The sequence below is a fragment of the Gouania willdenowi genome, chromosome 18 (genome assembly GCF_900634775.1).
Source record: "Gouania willdenowi chromosome 18, fGouWil2.1, whole genome shotgun sequence".
In the NCBI taxonomy this organism is placed as follows: domain Eukaryota; kingdom Metazoa; phylum Chordata; class Actinopteri; order Blenniiformes; family Gobiesocidae; genus Gouania; species Gouania willdenowi.
In genome coordinates, this window is record NC_041061.1 from 12,781,842 (window position 1) to 12,807,651 (window position 25,810).

The window sequence follows — 25,810 nt, forward strand, 5'->3', positions numbered from 1 at the left end:
TTAGATACACCTTTATTTTTCATAAAATTATGACTATTCTCAAAATATTATGACTTTAATCTCAAAACTTTTTTCACATGCTTATGACTTTATTCTCGAAATATTACAACTTTAATCTTGTAGTGCTCAGATTTCTTTTTTTTATTTTAACGTGGCCCTAATACGCCATCGTCAAAATTTTTTGTATGGGCGTATTCCTTATGTTGAGGGTTGGACTTTGGTTGTATTTTATGATATTATGACAAAAATCACTGGAGCACAAAACCTAGCACCAGTATGTGCAGTCGCCGCAAAATAAGGTATGCATGGAGCTTTGTGTCATAAAGAGACTTCCTCTACCCACATCTGGGTGTTTTCCAACACTTTGAGCAAGTTGTGACCATTTCTTTGCTCTTGCTGAATGTGTACCCGTATTAAAAAAGTTTATTTTGAAACGTTAAGTCTCTACTTCTGCTCTCCAGGTTATTTAAAGATGGAAGTGAGGTTTTTCCTGGAGAGAAGATCAAATCCACCATGGTTCAAATCAGCATAAAAAAAAGAAGGCATGTGCTACTTCTTCACCGCTTGATGAAGTGTTCTCACTTCTCAGAGGTTTGCATGGATTTTCATATTTCTTACTTTAAAAAAAAAAAAAAAAAAAAAAAAAAGATTCAATGGTAAGCAGATAGCAGAAGAATTTATGCTTTTCAGTATCACATCTCCTTTGCAAACTTGGCTTCGAGGGTTTATTTGTTGAATCACGTACCATGACTCAGTCACCCACACGCTTAAATAAGCCTACTTGGACTTAGAGTGCGTTGACACATCAATCTATAATTTTCATATTTAGAATATGAAGTCATCTCCCAAAAAAAGTCAGGAATTCAACTAAAAACTCTTCATTACCTTACGATGCACGACTGTACCTGTGGTACTTTCTCTACAATATCAAATTATTTTGTCTTCTTTGATAAATGGTGATTTATTTTACCGACATAAACATCCATCCATATGGATATACTGTAAGTCTCAGAGTTGATGTTCTAATTTAATAAAAGTAAATGAAAAGATGGGCGGAAAGTACAGGGTTGGCTGTTTACTTATGCACAACCTTTTCAGCCCACGAGCCACAAAATGTGGGTTAATGTAATATAAAAATGTGTTTAAACTGACAAATAATGGGCATGACAAATTGTGAATGTGGATAAATTGGCAAATATAAGCACAAATTATGTTGAAAAGAGGTGGTCAAAAGTGACAATAATGTAAATCCTTGTTTTAATCAGAAATAAAATGGGTTAAAATTGACTGAAAAAGGTAAAAACCACAAAAATAGGTTAGAAAAAGTGATAAAAAAGGGTTAAAAGTGTCAATACTCAAAAATGGGTGGAGGGGGTGGGGGTTGGGATAATGTAATTTAAAAAGTAGGAACAATTAGTTTAAACTGGAAAATAATGGGAATGACAAATCGTGAATGTGGTTAAATTGGCAAAAAACATAAACATGATATATGGTGAAAAGAGGTTAAAAGTGACAATAATGTAAATCCTTGTTTTAATCAGAAATAAAACGGGTGAAAAGTGAAAATAATGGGTCAACATATGTAACATTAGGTGGGAAAAGTGGTGGAAAACTTTTATAAGTGCAGAAAATGTCTTGAGAGTGAAAAAAATGTGCATAAAAGGCATTGAAATTTGACGGACAAGTGGCAGAAATGGAAGCAATGTAGCAAAAATGCTTTGAAGGAGCAAAAATATGGCAAAAGAAGTAATGAAAAAAAGATTGAAATATGGTGAGTTTGGTGCAGTTGCAGAAAAAGTGCAAAAATAAGCAAAAATGGGCTCAAATAGTTAGAAAAAAATTATTTTCTTAGTTTGTTGAAGGCATTTGGCGACCACCTCCCAGTGTCTCGCAAACCATGTCCTGTTGCTAACTAGTCAGTGGTTTATCACAATAATATAATAGCGATGTCAGCATGGCCGTTTCTGCCTATGGGCACACAATGCAAATGCATCAGGCTCCATTAGCCACATTGGAGATTCGTCGGGCCTCGTCCGACCAGAATAGAATTGATCTATTTTTATCCATATCAGTAACTTCGGGCTTTAGTTTCACATGACTCCATGCTTTTTACTTGAGTTAGATATCAAATAATAATAAATAATAATGACAAAACATCACAATGGCATATATCTTATTCTCTATTCAGATGAAAATGCTGCAATTGAGTAATTCAACTCGAATAAAGTACAGTGATTGGATAAAAGGCAGCTACTGGGAACCAAAAAAAATACAACTTATCTTTCCAAAAATAGATCAACATCTGCCTTTAATGTACAAGGTGCTCGTGTTTTTTTCTTTTTTTTCTTTTCAAACCCTAATCATTTGGTCACAACTCCTCCTTTTCGTGCAACACAATATAAACACATGCACGAAAAAGCTCATTGACATCTGTTGGATATGTCAGAATCAGATAGCGTTGAGTCATCATGAGTCAGCGAGCAGCACTGTGAGCTCATATAATTGACAATTTTCACAAAGCGTAATGTAACAGAAACTTGGGGGGAAAAAAAGGATAAAAGCTATAAATTGTATGTAATGGGACGAGGGGATATGCAAGGCTATAGCATTCAGTGACCGATGGGAGAACTGGTGACCGTCGCACATTACCTTTCATCATATTCTCTTACAATAAAACATTAGTTTAACCCTCCTATTATCCTCAAATATTACGAACACGATTTAGCCCTGAGGTCAATCTGACCGGTTCTATAGCGCCACCATCAGGCCAAACAACAACATTAGGGTGACCATATGTCCGAATTTACTCAGGGATTCTTATAAATTAATCAAATTGTCCAAGTTTCCCAGTGACCGTGAACGCATCTCCGGGAGCACGTTATTTTAAAACACTGTAATTCCGCTAATATTTGCTCTTTCTGAGAAATTCCACCAGTTTCTGAAAGCTAAGGAGTTGTATCATGTCATTTTTAAGGACAATAACAACTTATTTATTCAAGAAAACGTTGAATACTTTTTGAGTTTGTTTTTTAGGCTAGTGTCCTCGTTTTTGGAAATCAAAATGTGGTCACCCTGAAATAACTCAAACAGAACTTTAGAGGTCTGAGGATAAGCAGTCAGGTAGTTATTTCAAGCTGTAATAAACTGCCTATTTTGTTTGTTTAGGTAAAGCATTATGAAAAATTTTGCATACGCAATATAGCGTTAAAAGAAATGTTGCCGCACGCGCATTTGCCATTTTTTTTCTGGGATGTTTCAGAAAGCTAGAATCATCCCTGCATAAGAGTATGAACCCTATTGGTTGTGGTGATGATATGACCTTTCCTACAGCGCCACCATCAGGTCAAACTTTCGGCTTTAGAGTTGGTGCATGAACCATATTGACTGTTGGGAACCCCCTTTCCTATCATAAATATGTCATTTATCAACTCGAAACAATTTACACAGCTTAAACAGCTCGGGGTCAAACTGACCCCAGAGGAACACCAATGCATGCAATATGTGTTCAGCACATTGAAAAAATACCATCGTGACAATTTTATACAAGATCAATTGCACCAATCAAATTAGAAAAAGTCATGAAATATGAAGCACAAAACAAGAGTCGACTATTATTTTTTGAATGATAAACATTGAACGGGGTCACCATGGAAAATAGGAGGGTTAAACCACAACTTTTGACTGATTTAGATGACCTTTCCTTGCACAGTGTTACAATGTTGCAATATTTGTTCCAAAATGGATGGAAAACTTTAGTTATTTATAAAACCCCCGGTTCTATGAGTAATATGAGATGTCTCAGCCCTCAGAAGCTTTTTTCTTAATCTGCCAATCCTGACTGGCTGGTGAAACGTGTCCGCCTCCTCCTCTCATAGGAGGTGGGAGTGTCCCTGGCACACAGACACGTTTCACCAGCCAATCAGGATTGGTAGATGGAGAAAAATGCTTCTGAGGGCTGCAGATGGGAGTGCATCTCACAAAATACTATGACATATAACTCCACCTGCACAAAAAACACTCTTTAATAAAGCTTGCGTATTGATTCATGATGACTCGTGTGGCCTTTGTTCTGCAACATTGTTCTACAAAATGTTCAATTTTTACTCTTTCAACCCTAAAGACCAATTGACTAATCCTGGCCAGCATCATTAGCACTACGTCTGAAATGTTAAACAGTAAAACACTGTTGTCTTTTAATTAGAACTGCGAGTTTTCAACAAAACCATGCAGGCAAAAAGTCATTACTTTGTTGTTCTCAGAGTTGCTCTTTGTCTGAAAACATTTGGCCATTTTATCCCTCTGAAGTAATTTTGTATGTTGATGGATTTATTGCCAATATAACACAGGAATTAGACTAAGCCAGACATCACCCTATAGCACTATGACTCGGTTGAATTTGTGATCCCTTCTGGGCATTTCTTTATTACAACGGAGAGCTCTGCATACCAAGCTGGTATCCAATAAAAGCTGCTATTACACAGCTAGCCCTTTGAAAGAGAAAATAATGCAGCGTTCATGCTGGCGTTTTGAATCTATCAAGGAAACGGTTGTCACTTTTATTGTTGAATCACCGAGTCTTTCGATGATCGTGACCTTGATTACACCGAGCATTAAAGTCCAGCCAGACTGGATGACTATCAGCTGTGCCACGAAGAGAAACAGTAAATCAGCTGTAGATCACAATGTGATAATCATGTTAAGGCAGTTTTTACTATATTATTTATTAATTTGTGAAGTATTTATTTCATTTTTATTTATTTATTCATTCTTTTTTTGTGTGAGTTATGTAAAGGTAGATTTGTTTTATTTTTCATTTTATCTATTTATTTATTTATTCATTTATTTTGTATTTATTTTTGTGCAGTATGTAAAGGTAGTTTTATTTTGTTATTTTTTAAATTTGTTCATTTATTTTTTTGCTAAGTATGCAAAGGTTTTATGACAATATAAAAATTTTATTTTTTATTTTATTTTGTGTGAAGTATTTAAAGATAGTTTTATTTAGTTTTGTATCCATTTTTGTGAAGAATGTAAATGTAAATTTTATTAATTTATTCATTCATATTTTTTGTTTTTGGGAAGGGAAGAATATAAAGGTAGTTTTATTTAGATTTTTTGTTTATTTATTTTTGCAAAGTATGTAAAGGTAGTTTCATTTTTATTTTATTTATTTATCTTTTTTTATTTTTGGGGAATTACATAAAAGTTGTTTTTATTTATCTATTTATTTGTTTATGTGCTTGGTTTATTTATTATTATTTCATGTGAAGCATTTGAACATAGTTTTTTTGTTTTTATTTTATCTATTTTTGTGAGGTATCTAAAGGTAGTTTTAAATCATGCCGTGGGTTTTAGTTTTTTCGTCTTCAGCCTCAAATAAACCCATAAACTCAAATACTGGTGCCTGTCCTTCACTGTGCATTAGTAGGAAAACAACCAGTAGATGTAGACAATATCTTCAAAGTCAGCAACAAAGAATAAGTGCAGGAAAAAAAAACCCTTGGTCAGTTTTAATAAAAAAAAAAGCATAGTGATATTTCCAAGTAAACCGAAGAGTAGCCTACTAGACAAAATAAGACACTAAGCCATGCAGCTAAAACAAGGGTGATTGCAAAAAGCAGGCGTAAACATAGCAAATGCTAAGGTGTTGAAGTGCTTAGCAGTTTTTGCTTGCTTTCTTGTTTCAGTCATTCTTTCAGACCTCCCACATAAAAGCAGCTTATTGTAAAAGTAGGCTAGTTCTGGGTGGATAAGTACGAGAATAGAAGGGGAAAGACATAAACAGGAAAGTGGATTTATACAGTATGTTATGACCTTTGTGAACGCTGCTTGTAGCTTCCTGCTCTTCCCTCTTGTTTATATATATATATATATATATATTAACCCTGTTCCAAATTCCTTCGCTCTAAGAAAAACTTTCTACAGCTTGGAGACGCTTTCTTGTAACCGACACAGTGTTTTTATCACACTAAAAAAATTACAAACAAACACTGGTGCTAGCATAGACGCTAACAATGTGGCTATTTTGGTGCTGCTCTGTCTGAGTCACTGGCTCACGGCTAACAGGCAACAGATTTCTTCCCTGGTGCTGAGAAATGTAATGTAGGGCGGCCATTTTGCTAGGATTCGACAAAGCCAGGATATATTAAAGGCAGTGGCTATCCGGACGGTTGCCGTATCAATATACCGACATTCTATCCGTATGCAGCGCCACTATTTGGCCAGTTTAGGTCATGTGACTAAGACTAAACCTTACCCTAATCCTAAAAATTGTTGCGATATTGGGTCATAGCCTAACCCTAACCCGCCTAACCCTAACCCGCCTAACCCTAATCCTAACCCTAACCCTAAGATGCTACGTAAGTGTACTTTGGTAAACGTACCAATAGCACCGGGGGTTGTCCGTACGGCAAACGTACAAACACTTTTTATATTAAAAATACAACAAATTATTTCTTAATTTTTTTCTATGGAAGCAGATTAGGGCCAGGTTTTATGGAGAAAATAATTTCTAGCAAATCAATAATAAAGTTGAAATGTCGTGATTAAAGTGGATATTTCGAGAATAAAGTTGAAATATAATGTTGAGATTAAAGTCAGGAAAACGAGATTGAAGTCAAAATTTGTAAAATGAACTCAAAATATAATATTGTGGTAAAAGTCGAAGGTTTTGCTAATAAAGTAAAATCTACGGAAGCTGACGAGGGCCAATTCACCTTATATGACAACAGTTTCGACAGTCTCGATCCAAACTGTTGTCAGCCCATTTCGACTTTATTCTTCATTTGCCAAGGATTATTTTCTCCTTCAAAATTGGTCCTAATCCGCTTTCGTACGGGAGCAATATTTTTAAGTATTGAGTTATTTTCAGTATTTAATATCTTTCAAATTCAAAACAAATTTACTCCTAAAGTAACAGCTTTTGAAATAATCTTCATACAGTAGCACACATTAATGACAGATTTATTTTACTAGAACTTACTGACTTAAGCTCAGCTGCTTAGCCTGTGCTACTATAGCTAATCAAAACAGAGGCTCATTTGAAATTGCATGCTTCGTACTATGCACTGCAAACTCACTGAGTATATACTGTTTACTATATACTATAAGTATGGTTAGCAGGATTAGTATGGCGACCGTTCCCACTTAAGTATATATTTCGAAGTTTCCCAAGATGCATTTCGAACCTACAACAACAAAAACCAGAAGCACACAGAGGCTAAATATCTCTATTGATTCAATAAAGTGACCACGTACAATATCAATATGTGATCATTTGATCCATAAAACTCACAGAAACACATTTCATGTCAACATTTCTGAGATTATCAGAGACCCGCCATTGTGCTACTGACTAAACCTCCGGTTAACTTCAAAACAAGAGCCCTACTTACTGAATAAAAATGAAAAGGGGATGTTTGATTTATAGCTTGAAGCCGGTCCCAGGACAATTTTACGTTCCACTCGCAATGCATCATGGGGCGGTTGAGTATGAGTAGTGTGCCCACCGTGCATACTTGAGGCTACTATCCGGAGTTTCTGAGAAGCGTCTCGATGTCCCGCCCTAAACAGCCTCACTTCCTCCCACTGCCTCTACCAATCTACCAGATGCCACGCCTCTACTTTTCTGCACGCGCATCGCGGAACATAACAAGGTCGCATCGGGTTGCATTGATATATGTCTATGGGTCAGGTAAGAGCCAAAATCATGTTTACCTGTTTGCTGTTGTGATGCACGATCTTGTTTCCATGCACAGTTTCGCATTCACTTTGATTGACAGTCTCAAAAAGAGGAAGTGGAAGCCTATTGGCTGGGCGCACTCAGCGATCATTTCCATTTGTATAGGGGTCTATAGGAGGAAGGAGGGACTTATATACATTAATGTCTATGAATGACCACCAGCAGTAGACCATAGTAAAAGACGAGTTAGGTATTTTTTCGCATTTCAAAAGAATCATACGTAAACATAGATTTCTCAGAAACTCCAGACACCACATTTAAGAAATGTCCCAATATAGTATACATGAGAGTATTTCTCGCATACTCAATCTTTCCATACTATCTACATACTCATTTTGACGTCAGACTGAGTATGAGTCGTACTTTTGAACACAGCCAATTCATTAACATAATCTGTCTTCTCTATCCATCTCCTGCTTATTTTTATTTATTTTTTTTCCATTCAACACTTTGTCCGTCTTTATTTGAAGCATCTCACTCATGACTCAGTCTGTTAAGCGTTGGTAAATCAACCCATAAATTGTCAAAACTCCACCAAAATGTAGGCTACACAGCCTCCTACGGAAACTCAAAAATCTAGATGTAAGCTATATGCTGTTTTTACCCTGGAAGGTGGGTGAAGCCCTGAAACTTTGCCCATACTTTTCAGTTTGAACAGCTAAATGTATCAACTGCAGAAATCTCAGATAAACAGTCGACTGAATTTGAATCAGAGGCTGCGCGTCAGATCCCCTCAGAGCACGAGAAGCGAAACAGCTCTATCTATTCAAACAGTGACAATGTATCTAACAAGTAAGTGTGTTATTCTTTGCTTAGAAAGCTTAGTGGTGGCTCAAGGGCACGCTGCAGTATGACTGTTGGATCGCTGAATAACAGAGCGAGCTAAAGTAATCATCTCAAAGTCAGTTTCAGACAAAACACCTGGATTGAATGTTTTCTGTCCGAAACCAACCTTTTTTTTTTTTGTTGATTATAACCTTTCGAGTTGTGATTCAATAGTAATTTTCTCCTGATTGAATGATTTGAAGGCAATCCGTCTACAGTCTGCTGAAATATTGGTGGTGCAATGGTTGATGTTGAGCCATAGTCTCTTCTGCTGCCTCAGGTTTGTATAGTTTACATAGGCAATAATCCTGATGCACGTGTGGAGGAAACATACACCTTCTTCACAAAAAGCAAATCAGAATTCACCCGTTTAATATGATTTGAGCATTTTAACATTGAAACTAAAGTAGTGTTTGGAACTTTTTTGCTTTTCAAAATAAAGAAATTGCTTTGCTACTAAATTATTCCCGGGGCGCTAGTGCAGTTTTGATTATGAACATAACTTCAAGAGTGACAACACAATTAGCAATTTACCAATCTCATGTCACTAAATTGATTTTTAAGTCATGTGTTAATTACAAATGTATTACCTTATACATTTTTACAGTTAAACATACTGTGGGACTTGGTATTTTAACCCAGGGAAACCGTCCTTATGCTTTTATTTTGAAGGAAATTAATGCACAGTAATAAATGGAGGTGGGATGATATGCAAAGTTCACAAAACGAGGTCACGATATGATACATTAATTGTTGGAAAGAAATAAAACTGCAGTTTTAAAAAAGACCAATACCTCAAGTGAATATGAAATATACAGTGTAGTAAACAATAGCATGAGACCGTTTTTTTAAAAAGTGTCAACGTCATGATATCCTTTGAAGAATTTGTGCATAAACTCAAAATTAAAAATCAAACTAGAAATGTTCACGAAGCCCGGATTTAAGATATGGACATATTATTTTAAACAATATTAGTAAGTCTACATTTTATGGCAGCAAATTAGACCTATGGACATTGACTATGTCTCAGACAGTTGAAAAGACACGCTCACTTGAGACCGATGTTGCAGAGATGGAAAGTTATGGTTCATCCACATCGCAATATTGCGATAACAGTTGCACCTTCGACAATTTAATTGACATTTAAATGTCGCAATATCTTGTCGCAGTATCTTGGTGATATGATTTTCACTCAGTAGCCGAAAAGGTATGCTTGATGTTTTTTATCTAAAAAAAAAATAAATAGTAAAAAATTTATTTTTTAAAGTAAGTGGAGTTTTATAATAATCATACATGATTGTTAAACTTTAGGAACATGCTTTGTAAGTAAAATAGTAGTTTGGGGCTTGTAGTACAGGAACATGATGATTCCCAATGAAATGTTTCAAAAGAGGTCATTTGAAAATGAAACAATGGCATAAATTAAAGAGAAATAAAGTGTTGCATGTTGAAACTTAAGTATTTCCTAACTTTTTAAGTAGATGCAAAGTCTTTCTACATTATCTTTCCCTCGAATTAAAGTGAAACTGGGAAATTGTAGCAGTATTTCTGTGTGGATCAAACAGGTAGCCCTTTGGATTATTCAGTAACTCTGAAGTAGCTCACGGTTTCAGAATGATTGGTGACCCCTGTTAATAATGTAATAAAATAAATATCTGGTCTATCTTTGTGTGTTGAATTGTATTATTTTCATTTTTTTTTTACAAGTTGTTTACAAATGGGGTTAGTGGGTTTTGGTCATTGAATTTTTCGTCCAGAAAAATAAATCAGGGGTCAAGAAGGGATAAAAAAAAAAAAAAAAATGTTTAAAAATCGGTTGATTTCAAGTTTTGTTTCTCAAACCTAAAAAACTGAAATACCGGAGAAAAAAAATAAATAAATAAACAAACTGAATTATAACCCTAACCCTAACCTAATCCAATAAACAAAAATAAACAAACAAATTAGATTTTTATTTATTTATTTTTAGCAAAAATTAATTTTCCGGTAGTGTGCATTTGCGCGCATGCGCATATACAATTTCAGTACGATGTGAGCTCAATGGTTCAGAATCAGAATCAACTTTAATGGCCATGTAATGTATGTTATACACACATTGAATTTGACTTGGTGAACTGTGCTCTCTCTAACAATGTAAACATTAAATAACAATCAACTAGAAAAAAATATAAACAGTAGTTAAAGATTAATATGTGCAAAACTAAACAGGGTAATATAACCACATAATAATAATAATAATAATAATAATAATAATAATAATAATAATAATAATAATAATAATAATGTAGTGATGAGTAGTGCAGGTGATCATCATATATTGTGCTCTTATTTTGAAAAGAACAACTTCCGAGCTCACCGTTATGAAAAACGGGCTTTTTTTTTCCTTTTTTTTTCTTTTTTTTTTTGTCGTCTGGTATTTTAGTTTTTGAAAAAAAAAATTTAAAAAAGAAAATTAAATGCTTGTTTTTCCCTTCTTGACCCTGATAAAGAGATATTCCTTTAATTTCAGTCATTTGAGTTTTTCGTCTGGTTCGATAAAGGAAAATAAAGACTGGGTGTATTTTCAGAATCGTGAATGTTAAAGAGTAAAGTCCACAGTGTGTGGCCCTTTGTGTGTAGGACAACCAGCAAGTGGCGCTTTATCCCCAGCTCTGGTGTCTCAGGGCTTAAAATGTCCACCACGGAGGATCGAGTTACTCGACGCCCCATCTTTAAGCCCCGCTTCTGAGCTCCGTTAACCAGGAGTCTACGGGACAGCGGGGAGGGAACAGCCTCCAGACCCACGTAAGTCCCTTTTAAACCACATATTTGTGTTGTAGTCGCGTTATGGAACATTACAAACAACTTCCGCTGTGTTTTGCACTCGCTTTTTTGTCCGTCGCTTAATGAGAGAAAAGCCTTTATGAGACGCTCGTGTGTGTGTGCGTCACTTCGCGAGAAAAGACGGGATTTAAACGACAACAAGGGTCTCCCTCGAAGCACAAACTTTCCTTTTAAAACGCTTTTAAAAATCACCCCAGTTGGCGCATTTAGTTAAAAACCCGTTTTAATGATTTATTTTAGAGGTTTCTGCAGCCTGTTGCTCCATAAAGCGGATTGGCACATTTGTTTGGATTGTTGTCAACACATTATTATCTTAAACAAGGTCCCCTTCAAACAATTGTTGTTCCTTTATTTATTCATTTATTTAATCATTACAGCTGTGAAGGTTGCATGTGGTTTCCAAGGTAACCTGTCGACCAGGTTATATGGTCACGAATCATCACAAAGAAATCACTGGAAGTTGTCAACTACGGAGGGACAGAACACAAGTACAGTCTGACCACATGTAGTAGCACATTCCAGGCTACTGTAACCTATTCCATGAGGATTCCTAAGCATCTATTATTCTGCATTATTTGTTCATAACAACCAATAAGTCAAACAGAAGCTGTGTTATACTCATATAGCTACAGGTTGGTGCATAGAGTACTGCTATTCAAGGAAAAGTACTGTTACTTGAGTGAAATTGTACACGAGTACAAGAAAGTCATACATGAAATACTCAAGTACAAGTAAAAAAATTTAAAAAAAAATTAAATAGTACACTTCACGTTTATTTTTGTTAATAAATCATGCCACGGTTCCCTTGTATACAGTAAACATCTCATGTATAAAATTTAAAAAGGAAAAGACCAAATATTTTGATTTATTTTCCAGAAAACCATCTGTATAAAATAAAGGCAGTGGCTACGTATGTTAAACGTAGACGTAAACCATAGACTGCCACTCGATGGATACGCAGCGACCCTCATTGGCCAGTTTAGGTCACGTGATATGTGCACCACGTGACTTAAAGTTCCGTCGTTTGTATGTATTTTTAGCTACCCCGCTAACCCTTTTGATTCAGCCCTAATCCTAACTCTATACCTAACCTTAACTCTACTGTATATCTAATCTTAAAATGTTTATTTTGGTCAGAATTCTATTTTTAATGGTGTGTTAAATATGTTAAAAAAAAAAATAAACAAATTGACAAATGTGGGATTCGAACCCACAATAGCAAATCCCACGTTGGCGGTGAGCGCTATGCTACGTTTAGCGTACCTCCAGACACTTTCTAAAATAAATGGTTTGTCAAAATGTACAATTTTAAAAAAAAGAAAGAAAAAATAACACCAATGAATTCAATTCAAAATAATAACAAAATAATTCTCAGGCTCTAAGTATAGCTACATTTAACGCTTTTGAAAACACTTCCATGCCAAATGTGCCATTTGGGCTCCAACATAATAAGTAGAAACCACAACACAGGTAGAAATGGCATGACTGATAACATATAGATTGTATTTAATGTGAAATAAAAAAAATAAAAAAATTGCAAAAAAATAATAATTTACTGTTTACGGTTGGGTGCAGAAATGTAACAAATTGCTTTACTTCTTTTAAAACATACTTAAGTACAAGTAAAAATGACTGATTCAGAAATATACACATTCAAGAACAAGTACCATAAAAGTAGATCAATTACAGTAACGTGAATACTTGTAAACCATTATTTTCATCTCTGAGTTGGATAAGACTGAAAACTTTATTAAATCATTGGATATTTGTGAAAACTAGACTAGACGAGTGTCAGGAAACTACTTTCCAGCACGTATGCTTCACAAAAGCTATGTTTACGAGAGCAGAATCATGATCCTTAATCCTTTTGTAATACAGCTTTCTTGTCACCCAACGTAAAGGTGTTTCACTAAATCACCACAGCCTTGAATCCATTTATAGCCACCTAAACTCTTCTAAGCATTTAGTGATGGTCAAAGTACTATGTTACTGTCTGGTTGTGAAAAAGTTTCTTGGAGTTTTCTGATATTTTATTCAACTTATCTGATGGTTATTTCATTGCTAACGAGTGCCAACAAAACAAGATCACAGATAACGGACTTTTATTATGAGTATTTTTCTGCCTGTCCGTAGTTTGTTGTTACAAGTAAACAAAAGGATGTCAGTGTGAAACATTTATGACTCTAGAATAAAAGTGTTTGGAAATGTGAAAAATTTGCACAGATAATGAAAGTAAAAAAAAAAAAAATATATATATATATAATCAAACTTCAAAGGAAAAACCTAACGTCAGTGAAATGTTTTTTAAATGCAGACATGAATGAAAATAAAAAAAAAGCTTGAACACCACAAAAAAATGACAGAAAAATGCGCAAAAGGACAATAAAAATAGACAAAATTACACTAAAACACACAATATTACCAAAAAAAAACAATAACAATAATAACAAAAACAAAGAAAATAGCACCAAAATACAAAACCTTCTAAAAACACACAAGACATCAACAAAAACACACAGAAAATTCCCAATAATATACAAGAATGACAAGGAAGATTTACCACAATGACAACAAAAACACACAAAAGCATTTGTTCTTTCCTATATTAATAATCACATTGTTTACCACTGCAGAATCAAAAATTATTTAATAATGCATGGAAAAATTACTTATTTTGTGTTTTTGTTGTTATCATTTCTTATGTTATTATTCTAAATATGGTAAGTCATTAGTAAGATGCTTATTACTTATACTTACTATTAATTTCTTAATTAATTAATTTATTTTTACTTTATTATTACTTACTTAATTACTTATTATAATACTTTTTATTGCTTAGTAAGGGGCTTGATCTCGACATGGTTAGCCGTTCAGCGTAAGTTACCATGGTGAATTACCCAGGTAAGAAGTGAACCAGCGTTGTAGTACACACAAAATAAATCCCAAAAGTTAGCGCAAGAAGAGGCACTCCAGCTGTGTAGTACAGGCCCGTAATGTAAAGGATTAAGTGTTAAATAAGGTGTACGATAAACAAACTATCAAGGTCCTGGAGAGTTGTAATCCAAAGATTTCAGACCAGTACAAACATTCCTTTAAGCCCCTTATTAGACACTGATCCTGTTTTTATTGTTAACTAAACACTGATAAATGTTGTTGGTTATTTTTTTAGGTCCCAATAAATCGACAAAATCAAAATTCCTTGGAGTAAATATGATCGAAACAATAGGTGAGTATCTATTTTTTTTACTGTTTTATTGTGGTATTACACACTTGATCGAGCCATGCTGGTTCAAAATAGAGACTCACGCACAACATAACAACGCACTGTTGCAGTTTAGTTTTTCAGTTTGTTTCAAATTGATGATAATTCTTTAACCATTGACACAAAGTTGGTTTAATTGGGGTTCAATGTGACCAAAAAAGTCTTGGCACTTGGACACAATGCTGAATTCTCCTTATAATGAGCAGCTTTGGCTTGGAGGTTTCCCCTTGTCAGCTGGGAATCCATCTTTACTGGCTCTGTATCTTACATTTCCTTCACCAATTTTTCCTCTACCAACTTTAAGAAGCCGTGGATCCAGTACAAGTCCTGTGAAGTGGCAAAGTTGCCATATCTGACTATTTAGCTTTTAATGTGATCGTCTGCATTTGGCAGAAGAAATTCATTTGTCCAACTGTCCTGCAAGAAGCCAAATTGGCGGCACCAACTTTCTTTTTCTCAGTCTGTGGTCACTCTATTCCACGGGATAAACTATGGCTGTGTTCGAAATGGCATACTCCATACTATGCACTACAAAGTCAATGAGTATACTGTATATTGTCTACTGTATACGATTAGTGTGGTTAGGAGGATTAGGATGATGACCGGTCCCAACGAAGTATACTTTCAAGTTTCCGAAGATGCTTTTCAAAGCTACGGCAATTACCTGAATCACACCTAGCCTAAATATCGCCGTTGATTCGCCACCTTCTGAAAGCATTTTAAGAAAGAAAGTGACTATATAGAATACCAACATGTGGTCATTTGATCCATAAAACTTGCGAAAACACATTTCATGCCGACATTTCGGAGATTGTGCTACTGACAAAACTTCCAGTTAACTTCAAAACAAGAGCCCTATTTACAAAAGCGCTAAAAACTAACGGTAGACAAGAAGAGATGCTTTTGTTTTGAAAAGGGAATGTTTGGCTTTTATCGTGGAAGGACGATTTTCTATCCTATGTGTTATGGGTTTGGTTGTTACACATTTGAATACACTTGAGTATTGTAGGCATGAGCCTTGTAATCCAATGTCAAATGTTAAGACATTTTTGAATGTCTCCTGTCCAAAGCAACAACGATCAGACAAAAACCAAAAACAAATGGAAGAAATACCGCTCGGGTTTAGGTGTTTCTGGTGTGTTTACAACCTTTGTTCAAACAACAAAAAGCTTCTTAGTCGAATAAGGGGGCTTTTGGCCCTTGCACATGCTCTATTAGGCGTTAGTCACAGTTTGTGCTCTCCAAAAATTGCTTCATTTCTGTCCAGATGACGTCTGCCCGGTCCACTCTAGCAATAATAACAAGCCACACCGGAGTTCCTCGATTGAAGGGCTTAGATAGGGTCCAACAAGCAAACTGCAGAAGGTCGGCTCTTCTGTGTTCTCCTGACAACTCTAACCACGCTCTTTTGCTACCCAAACATTGACCCCAAGGGCAGAGAAAAAGAAAGTAAATGTTGCTACTACTACTCTGACAACAAACAGGCCATTCGAAATTTCTTGTTTTCTTCAAAACCGGTGCTTTGATAGGGTCAGAGTCAGTGAACTGAAACTAAATCTTGCCCGGCATATTGGCCTTACACTGCTCTTCTCACAAGCCAGTGATAGATTAATTAGCTTTAGGTTTTTGACCAAATAAAGTGGACCATATGGTGTACTTGCAAATTAACTATTCAAAAAAACACCAATAAAGTCTTCATATCAAAACTTTCTCCCATGCCCCCCCCCCAATCTCTTCCTTCCACCATATTGCACCTTATCGCCGCCCGGTGCCATCTCTCAAATATGTGATGGCCTGCAGACACACAGCGTGCCTTGCAGGCAGTTGAGCGCCTCCAGGCCAAACTGAAGGAGCGGGGGGAGGTGCCCACGGAGGAGAAGCTCAGCCTGCTCAAATCAGTGCTCCAGAGCCCTCTCTTCCACCAGATCCTGGCCCTGCAGAAATCAGTCCAGCATCTCAAAGATCAGGTAAATATTTGACGCTTTATGATACAGTTCATAATTTTAAAAGGTGTTTGAATGCTTAACTAGAATATATTTTGCATATATATATATACAGAACATGTAATGTACAGATTATGAGTGTTACTTCCTGTGTGATAAACAAATAAATTACACATACAGTGAAGACGCTACACAAAAAAGTGTGGTTTGCTTAATAAATCAGAAAAATCCTAGCTTTCTAGTTCCGCTAGTTTTTGGTAATGCAGGTTTGAGTGACGATTTACAGCACTTTTCCTTTCCACTCCGATATCATCAACCGTATCCATGGAAACACGAGAACAACTTTTTGACTCTGTTACCACCAAAAGGTAATGGAATGGAAAGACTTTAATCGTTCAACCCCATGTTAAACTAAATTTTGCTAGAATTCAACACTGCTGCTATGCTGGCCATACAGCACAACTAACATGGAAAATTAAGTGAGCGACTGCTACCTTTAAATTCCATGATTTTCAACGTCCCAAATGAGCCCCTAATGAACATTTTGCCCTTCATTTCTTCCACAAGCAGACAACATTTGTGATCAACAAATATTATGCAATTATTTGTACTGTTTTCATACAAAATAGCTGGCACTAAATAATAAAAAAGAATCACTACTCACTCTGAGCATCCTCCTCTATCACACAGGAAGAAACAAATGTTTATAATATTTATAAGATTTATTTTTGAAGAAACACTAATTTTAAGAAGCCAGAAAAATACAGTAAAATTGCCAGAATTAAAAAGTCCCCTCACATTTTTGTAATTTAATAATAACACATGACCACAATTAAACTTAAAGCCTTATAACAATAATAAAAAAAAAAAGATTTAGATAACATAATCCTTTACTGACCTCAGTAATGTTTCAATGTTTGATATTATTGTTGTTTGGGGCCTTTCAAGGACATATATAGACCAAAAAAAGAGTCTCAAACAAAGCAACTAATATGTTTCATCCTGAAAGATTTAATGTCAATATTGGTCAAGCCTGGGTTAGCAACAGAGCTAACTTCAGGCTTCTTCCTTTTTATTTTTTATTTTCTGTCAATACTATAGTTACAGAGAGATATTTTGTATTTTTAAGTCACGGGGAACACCTTTAAGAAGTTATTTAGACATGAAAACCAATGGGTTTTGAAGTTATAAACAACAATATGTCAAAATGTTTTTTTGTTTAGCTAGCTAAAAACTGCTCTGTCATCTGCTCTCGCTACACTAATCAATTTGGCACAGGTGGTTGTTAGATGTTTAAATAAAGTGTAAATGGATAGTGTATCTACACAGATGCAAAAAATAAAGGTTTTACAATAACTTGAATAACTTGATTTATTTATTTATTTTTTAAACGTGTGGTTTACGTCAGATAAAATACCAGTGAGGAGTGATTGTTGTACATCGTCTATTGGCAAGGCACACAACTGAGTAACCAGAAGATTGTGATTATTTAGTAATAGGGCATACATTTAAGTGTAACACGTATGCATAATAGCATAACATTGGTTGACAGTGTTTTGTTAAGCGTTTTTTCAGTGTATGTGCTCTGGCTTTTCAATCAGCTTGCTCAAAGAGTCCAACCTTGAAACCTTGAGTACGCTTGGAATATGCCTCTTAATAATGTTCTGCAGAGCTGCTTTTGCTCCTTGTACCCTCTCTGTTTCCAGGGTGACCTAGCCCACCTCAGTGTCGAGACAGCCCCCCCTGCAAACCCTTAGCTTTCAATATACATCCTCACTAGTGTTTGCTTCTCTGGCCAAAGTACTGTCAGAGTTCACACAAGCCTAATATAATGCAGGCAAAGAAGTTGAGAGACAGTAATTCAAAGTCAGATTTCGTCTTTTCCCCATTCGTTCAAGCTGATTTTGCCTCCTTTGAGAATTGAGCGTTTAAGGAAGGGAAAGAGCTCTCAACTCACAGTGGAGAAGAGCCAGGGTGAGTGTTTGAGAAATCAAGACAAAAATATGTGAGCTATGCAGTGGGAGGCAGGGATACTCAAGCTTCTTTACTCCTTGTGGAATTTAGATTATAAAAAAGCCCTTGTGGCATTCTTCTGTGCTTGGGCTTCAAGTTTTTTTCTTCTAAGAACTCACATTCCTATACCTATGTCTGTGTGTGTGTGTGTGTGTGTTTGCTTTACTAAGCAAAAAATGTATAAAGCGGCTATTCATCACGAATTCCCTTCAGATCTTAAAAATGGATTTATTCTGTGTTGTAACAGGAGTACAACGACCAATTTCAGCCGCTGACATATATATGAGTCTCTGTTGCATTTTTAGAGCGTTTTCAAATCCAAATGCACGTGTTTGGCCCCCCTTAACCACAGCCAAATTGGAGATGTGCTGCATTTTGTGTTTCATACGGGGGGGCCTGAGCCAAATACATAAGCACACATACACACACACGCTGTCCATCTTTTGGCTCAGCTAGTTAGGCCTTGCGCGGGCCGTGTCGCCATGGCGACCGTTTGCCCCTCCTCTCCAATGAGAAAGAGGCTGCTACCACTGCTGCTACTGCGGCGTGAAGTGGGGCAGAAACAATTTCTTCAATGTGCAAGAACCAAACTGGAACTTTAATCCTCTTAGCTAGGCCCCAGCTAACAAAGCTTAAGCATGAGAGTAGCAACTTAGCCACATGCTACGCTAACTTAGCCCGGCCTAAAGGGTTTTGTTTACAGTGTAGAGCACTAACTTGTCCACACCAATTGAGTTGTGTTCCAAAGGAGTAATACCAAAATGAGTGCATTACATCCAATCTTTCACTGCAATTCAGAAATCAATAGACATGTTTTTCCTTTGGCTACTAATTTTGTAAAATCATTGCTATTGTTGTATTCATGCACTTTCTCTGTCAATAAAGTAAAGTCATCACAAGTCAACACTCCAACATATTCAATATCCAGACGGTAAGTGAGTTTCCTAGCCGTCACGATTAAAATCTTGTATTTGGGATGAGTCATTGTTGGAACGTCAGCTCAGAGCCGTCATCTCCTGAAGGATTAAGATTCCTAAGATCCTTCTATTCATGGAAGGGATAACAAATATGCCAATGCAGTGGTTTAGGGGTTGCCAAATTCAAGCTAAAATTAAATCTCTGAAATATTCATATTCATAGCACCATGGCAAAGTGTTAAATGCAATTGTATGGGTTTGAATTATTGCTTAGGATTAACAAGGATTAATGGAATTCTCCTGTAACTAACTCCTACCTACATCAATGGCAACCGAGCTCTGGTGCAAGGTGCTAGCTCTCCATCTTGAGATGTCTTGCCCAAGGATACTTGGGTTTAGTCTGGTATAGAACCTCCAACTTTCAAATTGAAAACCCACTGCACTACATAAACCATTGTCTCTGACATAGTTTTGTTGCGCTGTGCAGAATCTTGTTGCAAAGTCATGTCTAAAGAAACCCAAGCACTGATGCAAAGTGCTTGGGTTCAGGAGATGTCTTGCCCAAGGATACTTAGACATAGCCTGGTATAGAACCTCCAATTTTCCAATTCTCTGTTGTAGTTTTGTTTGCACTTTGTAGAATCTAGTTGTCTAAAAAATGAATGGATTCAACATTAATTTAAAATAAAATGAAACTTCAAAGCAATGTTAAAGAAACTTCAAAGTAATGTTAAAGATCCCTGAAAGCTGTGACTTAAAAGCTTCATTCAAACTCAAAACAAATAGAATTCTTTCAGATAATCCCACTTTCCCCCAGAAAAAATGTGCAACCATACTCTTGTAAACCAGGTGTTGACCTAAATTCAAGCCCATGTTTGTTCAACTCTTCTTTACTGCAGCAGTATCTGAGCAACGGTCAGTAGTAAATCAATACCCAAACAATAAAACATGGAATGCATGTTCCACTGGATCAACGACCAAGTCTGCTATTGAAATCCATTTGAATTACTTGAATTTTATTATTGTGTACTGTATGATAAACAGTTGTTTTCATTTTTCTTAGGATACTGTCTCATCATCTCAAGGCAATGACCTCAGCAATAATGGGACAGCAATCAAGCCCAACAGTGGCCATGTGTCGTACGCGGAAGTCTCAGCCATTACACACAACAATGGAAAGATGCCATCAGATGAATTTGATCAAATTGTCCATTCTATGGCACAGGTAACGCTTTTATATCTATTAGATCAGAAATGGGCAACTGTAATCACAGCAGAAAAGAACAAAGGGTTTTTGTTGTCATTTAGTGGGTTTTTTTTGTTTTGTGTGTTTTTTGAGTTGTTTTGTGTGTTTTTTGAGTTGGAGTTTGGTGTTGTTTTGTATCCTTTTAGTTTTTTGTATATTTGTAGTCAATGTATGTATTGTTGCTGTAGTTTTGTGTATTATTTTTAGTGAGTTATTTTGTATATTTACATCATAAAGTATGTTTATGATGTAGGGGCGCTACGTGACGCAGGTGGAGCTACAGAAGCCAGTTTCGGGTGGTCTTGGCTTTAGCGTGGTGGGCTTAAAGAGTGAAAATCGTGGAGAACTCGGCATCTTCATACAGGAAATTCAACCGGGAAGCATTGCTCACTGGTATGTAAGGAACTAGGCGTGTGACATTCTATCTTTATCAATCAATAACTGTTGGTATGGAAACAATGCACTATGAAAGTCTAACCCACATTGACGACACCCATTGAAGCAATTAGAACTGGTGCTTAAAACTAACAACATCCTCTCAGTATGGACTACTTAGTGTATTCTACTATGTATTCTTCCATACAGCGATGGAAAGCTCAAAGAAGCCGACCAAATCTTGTCCATCAACGGCCAGCCTCTGGATCAGACAGTGACGCACCAGCAGGCCATCAGTATCCTGCAGAGCGTTTCAGAACGGGTTCAGCTCATCGTGGCCAGGGGGCCGATATCTCAGCTGGTCAGCCCTGTGGTCTCCCGAACACCCTCCGCTGCCAGCACGCTATCGGCCAAATCTAGCGCGGTACGAACGACCTTAAGATACTCTGCTGTGGAGATGTTAAAGCTTCTCGTGGTGAGGTGTTGTAAATTAGCATTGTTGTTATAAGCACATATGGGTCATTTCATGTCATTTCACAAATGGCCCAGGCACTTTGGTCTAAGAAAGTTCTCATATTTTCACCAATTGTTTTGTGATCATTCATTAAGCAGACTGATCGGATAAATACTTTTTGAGATATTTACAATTTAGTGAGGTGTGTATGTGAATTTTAGCTTGTTCTTATTTTTCTTCCATTTTCAGCTTCCAGTATCTCAAAGATTACACCACATAGGAATCTAAAATTTACTATACTAATACAGCTTCACCTACTCTCCTCGAATATACAAATATCTCCTATACATCTTATCTGGTGAATATGCCAGCTCCTCAACATTAAACAAAAGTTTGTCATGGTTTGGGGCTGGAAAATGTTTGGGCCTTCAGTAAACAACTTTGCATATTGGGCTATTTCACCACTCGCCGATCTTTAGAATCCTTTACATGAGGCATGAGATAAACCCCATACTCGATACTTGTGTTCTTCAGCCAATTCCAGATAAATCTAACTCATATAAACTTGCATTGTTGACATTTTCTCCTACCTTTTATGCTCTCAGTGGCAGCACGTGGAAACGATCGAACTGGTCAACGATGGCACGGGTCTGGGATTTGGTATCGTTGGGGGTAAAACCACTGGGGTCATCGTCAAGACAATACTGCCTGGAGGCATAGCAGATCAGGTGATAATTATTAGCTTTGACGCAAAGTTCATGTAAAGGCTTTTAACATAAGACATGAAATGCTATAGTAATATATTAAAAAGCACTTCACCTGCATTAGGATGGCCGACTGCGCAGTGGGGACCACATCCTCCGTATTGGAGAAACCGACCTGCATGGCATGGGCAGCGAACAGGTGGCCCAGGTCCTCAGGCAGTGCGGCAACCGGGTCAAGCTGGTGGTTACCAGGGGTCCTGTAGAAGAGAATCCGTCTGCTGTCATGCCTGTGGTGCTCCCAACTGTCAACGAACAGCAGGTGAGAGGCCGCGCTTTCTCTGCAAATAAGCTTTACAGAAGTCTCCCTCAACGTCTGAGTGCAATACAATCGTTTGTGGTATCATCAATATGATAATTGATTTTAATGTATCATGGGCTCAAAAGCAGAACATTTATTATTTGTAATCTCTTTTGTAAATGCTCAGTAAATGGTGTAAAACGGCCAAAGATGGACAACTTTTATCATTATCAACATTATTGGATAGTTTGCTCATCATATTATTGGAATTATGACCAAATTAAGGATTAATAGAGTGAAAAACAAAGGGTTTTTGTTGTTGTTTTGAGGGTTTTTAAATTATTTTTGAGTATTTTTTTAATTTAAATTTTTTTTTTTTGGGGGAGGGGGAGTTATTTTGTGTATTTTTGTTTTGTGATTTTCTGTTATTTTTGTACATATTTCAATCATTTTGTGTTTTTTGTGGTCATTATTATAGTTTGGAGTTGCTTTTCTGTTTTTTTGTTGTCTTTTTGTCTTATTTTCATTGAGTTTTGTGTAACTGTAGTTGTTTGTGGAGTCATTGTGTATTTTTTTATGATTTTGTTGTCGTTTTGTGCAATTTCTGTCATTCACTGGTTTTTAGAGTCTTTTGTGCATTTTTGCTGGTATTTCGTTGTGATTTTTTTGTTATTTTTGTGCATATTTTTAGTCATCTTGTTTAATTGTAGAGTCATTGTGTGTGTTTTTTGTTGTCATTATTGGTGTTTGGAGTTACTTTTCTGTATTTTTGTTGTCGTTTTGTGTGATATTCTGTTATTTTTGTGCATATTTGTCGTCTTGTTTGTTCGTGGAGTCATTGTGTTTTTTCGTCATCATTTTTCATTTTTAGAGTTACTTTTTTATATTTTTGTTGTCGTTTTGTGAAATGTATGTCATTTGGTGTGTTTTTGGGAGTCATTTTGTTTATACACTTTGGGGTACACACAAAATGAAACCGAGGGCCGCATGTGGCCCCCGAGCCACCAGATCGCAGTTAGGCCATGTGATCGTGTGAGCTGAGGGCCACATGATCAACAATAAAGTCAACATTTGGAATTATGTCCAAACTGAGGATTAATACATGGAGGAACAAAGGGTTTTTGTTGTTGTATAGTCATTCTTTAAAAACTGTCGCTTCTTTTGATTCCCCACATAAAAGTTTAAATTCTCTTCCAATACTACATTATAGGCTTTCATCTGAGTGAGTTTCATTTGTTCCCCCATGTTGACAAGCCTTGATAAATGCCATTCCAGACAAAGCAGATTGCATGATCCATGACTCACTAAAGAGCACATGCTGCACTAAATTGTTAAGAAAAAAAAAAAAAAAAAAATGCTTTCGGCAGCCTTTGCTAAACTCTCAGCACCATTAAAAAACACAATGATTTCCACCGACTCACAGTCGGAATGACAAATATCACTTTGATTACACACATTAGCTGTTATTTATGGCTGACAGGTTCAAAGTGTTCATTAATCAAAGCAGAAGGATGCATTTTAGTGGCCAGGCGATGTCGTCGAGTGACGTGCCGCGATTGTGCTTGCTGTTGTCAAATGAATCACCCTTTGGTTTTATCTAGAGATCGGTGAATGTTGACCTGGTATTTATGCTAATCTTTCCGCAGGGCTATGAGGAAGAAGAGGAGGAGGAGAATGATGATGCATTTGATGTGTCTCTCACCAAGAACGCACAGGGATTGGGAATTACAATCGCTGGATATGTTGGAGACAAAAATTCTGGTGAGTACGATACAAGGTCATATACTCCTTCTATTATGCTTGGGGTCAAATTCACCCCATTCCATGTTTCTTGAGAATGTCCTTAGGAAATGGTTTTGGAACAGCTCTTTCACAGTGAAAGTGATGCAGATTTTCAAGATACACTAACGGTCATATCATCACCACAGCCAATAGGGTTCATACTCTTGTGGTCCTTAATGTTGTCACTAAATTTGAGAAGATTTGGATGAAAACTATTCAAGAGAAATTATTTCTAATTAGGGCTGGGATAAATGATTGTTTTTTAAACCATTAATCTAGCAATTATTTTTTCAATGCATCAATTAATCTAATGATTAATTTTTCCAGTTCGATTTGATTCGACTCGATTCAATTATCTCCCCATTAATTGACTAAAAATAATTTAATTAATTCCTTAACATTGCAATATATGTTTATTGCTCTTCAACTCAAAATTCCAAAATAAAAATCTACTGAAGAATGTGGTTAGTTTTAACCCAACCTATTTGATTACAAAGACCAGCCCACTCACAAAGTGTACATGATCCTTCAAATCTCGAAGTAATGAATCTCACGGACATAAAAAGGAGAATGTTATTTGGATTTTTCTTGGGTGAATATAGGCGAGTGTTACACAGAGCTAAAGCAAACACACGGAGCGAGAAGTCAATATTCTTATGTAATAGAAAGTGACTGCTTTAAGCTGAAGTTTGGCAGTTTCAGGGCATGAATAAGCAATTTATTGTTGCAAAAAGCCACTTTAGATTGCCAAATCAGTTTTTTAACTTCAGCCCTCAAAGTCCCAACCAAGGTCAATATAATGCAATCTGATATGACTTTCATTACATTTACTTACAGTGAATAAAGTCTATAAAATTGCCCTGTTCGGCTCGAGTACGGTTGTGGCTACCTTATATATATATATATATATTTTTTTTTTTTTTCTTCCTTTTTTTTCCTCTTTTGAATATTTAGAAAAACTTCAACCCTATATTTTCCTCTGACTCAATAACTGATACCTTCTAATCTTAGAGCCCTCTGGTATTTTTGTGAAGAGCGTAACTAAAGACAGCGCTGTCGATCAAGATGGTCGCATCCACATCGGTGACCAGATAATCGCAGTGAGTACGCTGATCAAACACTTCATATATTACTGCGGGATATTAATGATAAACTGTCATTTCCTGAAGGTAATAATGTATTTTATATTTTCAAACACATGCTTATTTTGTAAGTTTCTCAGCGTAATGTTGATTTGTTTTTAGACTCAGGTTAAAGATCGTTCTAAATCGATCTGAATATAATAATTGACTTTAATGTATTAAAAAGCTCAAAAGCAGAGCATTTAATATGTGTAATCCCTTTTGTAAATGCTCATTTAATTTGTATGGTGTGAAGTCTAAGCCTATTTTTGTTGTTGTTTCTATTACATAGTATGTATATTTCAC

The 25,810-nt window shown here is 36.2% G+C and overlaps 2 protein-coding genes across 9 annotated transcripts in view; one reads left to right on the plus strand and one right to left on the minus strand.

The window, feature by feature from the left end:
* The window catches only part of LOC114480492 (adhesion G protein-coupled receptor L3), a 372,070-nt gene extending 349,762 nt beyond the window's left edge, over positions 1–22,308 (minus strand). The window contains exon 1 of the mRNA XM_028474684.1: positions 22,190–22,308. The gene's annotated coding sequence lies outside the window, so the exon portion shown is untranslated. The remainder of the gene's footprint in view (positions 1–22,189) is intronic.
* Positions 11,207–25,810, plus strand: part of mpdz (multiple PDZ domain crumbs cell polarity complex component) — a 72,280-nt gene continuing 57,676 nt past the window's right edge. For all 8 annotated transcript variants that reach the window (XM_028474674.1, XM_028474675.1, XM_028474677.1 and 5 more), the window contains exons 1-10: positions 11,207–11,350; positions 14,559–14,615; positions 16,452–16,618; positions 20,588–20,749; positions 21,024–21,163; positions 21,356–21,569; positions 22,205–22,327; positions 22,428–22,622; positions 24,248–24,362; positions 25,395–25,483. In XM_028474674.1, coding sequence (XP_028330475.1) covers positions 14,600–14,615; positions 16,452–16,618; positions 20,588–20,749; positions 21,024–21,163; positions 21,356–21,569; positions 22,205–22,327; positions 22,428–22,622; positions 24,248–24,362; positions 25,395–25,483 — 1,221 coding nt within the window. In that variant the 5' untranslated portion in view covers positions 11,207–11,350; positions 14,559–14,599. The remainder of the gene's footprint in view (positions 11,351–14,558; positions 14,616–16,451; positions 16,619–20,587; positions 20,750–21,023; positions 21,164–21,355; positions 21,570–22,204; positions 22,328–22,427; positions 22,623–24,247; positions 24,363–25,394; positions 25,484–25,810) is intronic.